This window comes from Otolemur garnettii, unplaced genomic scaffold, assembly GCF_000181295.1.
Source record: "Otolemur garnettii isolate 467f Iridium unplaced genomic scaffold, OtoGar3 scaffold00024, whole genome shotgun sequence".
NCBI classification, from domain to species: domain Eukaryota; kingdom Metazoa; phylum Chordata; class Mammalia; order Primates; family Galagidae; genus Otolemur; species Otolemur garnettii.
The window spans coordinates 6,800,907-6,805,767 of record NW_003852419.1 but is presented as its reverse complement, the minus strand read 5'-3'; the positions used below and the strand labels follow the sequence as shown (position 1 = coordinate 6,805,767).

The 4,861-nt window shown below is 38.2% G+C and overlaps 1 protein-coding gene across 3 annotated transcripts in view; it reads right to left on the bottom strand.

Moving 5' to 3' along the window:
- The window catches only part of PPP1R21 (protein phosphatase 1 regulatory subunit 21), a 66,539-nt gene that overhangs the window by 8,748 nt on the left and 52,930 nt on the right, over positions 1-4,861 (bottom strand). For 2 of the 3 annotated variants that reach the window (XM_003787903.2, XM_023512119.1), the window contains exon 18: positions 570-602. The exons of the other annotated variant lie outside the window; for it this stretch is intronic. In XM_003787903.2, coding sequence (XP_003787951.1) covers positions 570-602 — 33 coding nt within the window. The remainder of the gene's footprint in view (positions 1-569; positions 603-4,861) is intronic. 3 annotated transcript variants of the gene reach the window in all.

The window sequence follows — 4,861 nt, the reverse complement described above, 5'->3', positions numbered from 1 at the left end:
TTGTTGTTTGGCAGGCCCGGGCTGGGGATTCGAACCCGCCACCTTAGGTGTATGTGGCTGGCGCCTTAGCCGCTTGAGCCACAGGCGCCGAGCCATCTTAGAATATTTCAAACTTCCAATGTGTAAACCTATCTGACAAACCAAATCTGACTTGAGGGCTTCAAAGGCTGGAAAGCGCTACCATGCGCACTGCTGGTCAGGGCCCTAAAAGCCCTGCTCTCTTGGCTGCCCTGTGGAAGGACCACCGTTAACTCTCAGCCTTGTGCTGTGGGCCAGTGAGTGGACAGCCAAACAGGAACCACACCTTGCTGAACTGCCAAGGCAAGTCATCCAATAAGGTGATTACAGTGATTACAAAAAAACAAGCTATGATTTGTTGGTGACAGTTACAATCGAACCAGAGAGAAAAGCAACATGGAACCACTGATGAAGGGGAAAAACACTGGCTCCACATTTACTACAACTGTCAGGAAAAACAAATGGACCAAGATGGCTTTCACAGAACTTTGCCAAAAACACGCTGCCTGATATTTACTAACAAACAACATGATGCCAAGCGTGTGTATTACCTCACTGTCAGATGTCCTGGTTAAAATCCCAATCTAGAATATAAAAGAAAAAAAAACCTTTAAAACAGAATGTTCATATTTCAAACACAGTAGACTCACTACTCATAGCATTTTCTCAGTTCACAGTTTCACAGAGCACTGGGAGTGCAGTACTAGAGCACTCTCAACTGTCTTTTACCACAAGGGTGTTGCACATGCAGACAAGAAACTGCCATGAGGCAGGAACCAATAATTATCATTGCTACATCCTCCTATCAAAATGCTGACTAGCACATTCTCACTAAAGAAAGTTTTATGGTGACCATAGTAATTAAGTATTCTGAACAGAAAATACAAATAATAAACATTTTGGCTGAAAGCTCAAGAGGAGAAAGAAGAAATTAAATATATACTTTGATATAACATTATGACATTAACAAGCACTAATTTCAGATATAAATTAATGAAAACAAAAACACAATTTTAAACATATTAAAGTGCTGCTAGATTTTTAAAAGTTTGCTTTTGTAGATTAAGATTTCAAAATCTATCGAGATTATTGAATCCAAGTTATTGTTCAAGGTGGAAGGGCATGTGTGTGGGTACAATAATTTAAGAAAACTACTGGTGGCTCAGCACCTGTAGCTCAGCAGTTAGGGCACTGGCCACATGCACTGGCCACATACACTGGGACTGGCAGGTTCGAACCTGGCCCAGGCCTGCCAAACAACAATGACAACTACAACAAAAAAATAGCCGAGCGTTGTGGTGGGTGCCTGTAGTCCCAGATATTTGGGAGGCTTAGGCAAGGGAATGGCTTAAGCCCAAGAGTTTGAGGTTGATGTGAGCTGCGACGTCGTAGCACTCTATCAAGGGTGATATAATAAGACTCTGTCTCAAAAAAAAAAAACAAGAAATGATACCTGATAAATAATTTACATATATTCTAAATAATATCCTCAAGAGTATACTATTATTTAGAGGATATTATTTAGAATATATGTAAATTATATATATACAACTGAGCAGCCTTATCAGTTGAATGTGTGCTAATGAATGCCCTACCTACTTGGCTATTAAGTCTTTTCTAAGACCTTTTTAAACAGAAGAGCTATAATTTTCTACTCAATGAAACAGAATTAGCAATTATTCTTTCTCCTTTGGTTAAAAACTGCTTATAATAGCCCACCAATCATTTAATTTTATATCCTCAATTATGACTGCATTGTTTTGTTTTGTTCTGTTTTGTTTTTGCAGTTTTTGGCCAGGGCTGGGTTTGAACCTGCCACCTCTGGGGCCAGTGCCTTACTCCTTTGCGCCACAGGTGCCATCCTATGACTGCATTGATGAAATAAACTGCAAGGATGCATCTATTCCAACTCATCACCCTCACCCCCTATTTCCAGGCTATGGTTTGAAAATATGGTACAGCATGAATTCCTTCAAAGGAATAATATATTGTATAAATGGAAGGAAATTTTTTTTTTTTTTTTGCAGTTTTTGGCTGGGGCCAGGTTTGAATCCTCTGGTATATGTGGCCCACGCCCTACTCCTTGAGCCACAGACGCCACCCAGGAAAATTTTAACATACATAATTTCAACATTTTCTCATATGATACTAAAAGAGTATAAACACAATTTCAACATTTTCTCATATGCTACTAAAAGAGTATAAACCAATACAGTACTTTTAGAAAATAATTTGGCAATAAATACCAAGGAACTTGAAAACATTTATGTCCTTTACTCAGTAATTCCAACCCTGAGAATAAAGACCAAGGAAATAATCTAACATGCAAAAAGACTTTCTAAAAATGAGATGTTATGTAAGTAGTAAAAATAATAATCAATGTCCAATCAAAGGTAAACTAAGGTACATCAGATATGGCATACTATGAAATCAGTGTGCTTATACACAGTTTCTAATAACAGGATAGATGTTTATTAATCAACATTATGCTAAAAGATTTGAAATTTTATGAAGTACAATCTCAACCATATATGAAATTTTATAGTAAACAATATTAACGTGGTGGCTAGTTATTCATGATAATGTCATCTTTTTCTCATCTTCTTTATTTTTTAGCTATCTACAATGTATAGGTATTAATTTTTACACTTAAAATATACATTTTAAAATTCTAGTAATTTAAGCAATGCTTTTTAATTCTATACAAATCCAGATATTTGTGGTATTCTGTGCCTCTTCTTTTTTGAAGTTATTTATTTTATTTTTAAACACATGACCTCAGAACTTTTAACATTATTGCTATATTTTTCTAAAAGATAAATAATAGGGGGCTAAATATTCAAATTACAGTAGTAGGTATTTTAATGAAAATAATAAGTATTTTCCTTTTGAAATGCTACGAGGTTAGAAATAGTAAGTTTCCATCTGAGGTTACTTTTTCAGCTTCAAAGTGCTTGTACCAAGGTAATCTCCTGGTGGCATGTAAGATGGGCTTACTCTGTTAATTAACTCTGACGTGGGCACAGATTTGCTTCCAACATCCAAGAAGAAAAAAACAAGAAAGACATACATATACACAGCTACATATTTAGTTCACATAAGCTTACTTAACGGGGGCTGGAGGAAAAAAAAAAGGCTGAAAAGTAAAACATCAAGGCAGGCATTAGACTGAAAGCAACTAAGGGAGGTGATATATTCCATTATATAGACCAGACTGTGAAAAGTGAGAGGAGAGAGACCACGTTTTGCTTCTCTAACTCTGAACATCAAAGACAATGCCTGAAACAGTGGTTCATGGAAACAGTAGCATCTCAATTGTACCTTAAATGAAGTGTAAGGTTTGAACTCAAGAAAGTCAAGGAGAAGAAAAGAGAAGCTGGAAGGTGAAAGAATGTGAGTATGTAAGTGATGGGAGTTATGGATGAACAGATGCCCAAGTGAAATAAACATTCTGAACCAAACAGGGAGGCAGAAATGCAAAGAGCATTATCAGAGAGGAGAGTCCCATTTCCCTCTGTATAAGGAAATGATAAGAGTATGGCCAAAAAGGTCATTTAGACCAGGTATGCAGGGACCCTGACTGCCAGAGGAATGAGGGGATTACATTTCTACATGGCTGTCTATTCTTCACTGAACCTAAACATAAAGGCGTTTTTTCCCCTGACTCTTTGGGTCTTCACTTCTGAAGGTTCCAAAGTTACATGAAACTTTGATTAAATAAATCTGTTATGCTTTTCCTTTGTTAATCTATTTTTTGTTATCAGAGTGCCGAATATGACCCTTATGATGGGGGGAAAGGTATGCATGGATCACTCCATTTCTGCCCTACACTAACTGGACAGCCTACTAAAGTGAAAGCAATTTCCAAACTCACCAAATCCAAAAAGCCGTCATCACTCATGGCAAAGTGTTCAGTACTAAAGGTTTTTCATGTCCTGAGAAGTTCTGCTCGTATATGAAAGAATAGTGCTTTCCATTGAAAATGACCAAATAAAAAGATAATCCTCAATTTTCAGCAACCAGCATTAATGACTCAAATATACCAGTGTTACCAACTTCCAGCACCTCAGTAAGGAAAAAAGTAAACAAATAAGTTTGTATCAGCCAATGTGTTTTCTGACGGGGATCGGGATCGGAGCACAAGGCTATGTTGGTTGAAAGGGCAGGCTATGGGAACAGACATCCTGTCATTTATCAAATGTGTGACTTCAGGTGAGTCACTTCTCTTTGGTTCTCAGTTTCTCAACTATAAAATGGAGATATCACAGTACTTACAATCTCTCAGTAGCGACAATCCTAGGTGAGAACTGACTGGGTGAAGTGAAGACACTGAAAAGTCCTTAGACCTGTGTCTAGCACACAATTACTCTAATTACCATCCTGTCAGCAGTGTCTAATCTGGGATCTAATCTGGTCTCACGGTTACCCCCTGGCCACCACCAACTCTACTACTAGCACATGTAAAAAAAGAGGGAAGGAACAGATGCTAGTGATCAGAAAGAAAGGAGGGAAGAAAGAAGGAATCAGACACAGCGGAGAACAGTCTGATCCCCTCAAGGAGGCTCTGGAAGGAAGTCCAGAGATCAGTGACTGGGGGCAGCGTCACACTGTCCCAAAATGCTACTTGGACAGATATCGGAACTCTGCTGTTTCTCATTATTTCATTTCCACACTGTAACTAAAAGTTAAACCACTGAGGGAGAAGCAAGCACAGTCATCTTGCCCTGTCACAGATAACATGCAGGACTTACATGGATGCACAGCTATGGCAGCAGGGTGGGACTACAGGATCATCACCCTGTTTGTTAGGTAACCATTCAAGTCAAAACTTTAGAAAGTTAGC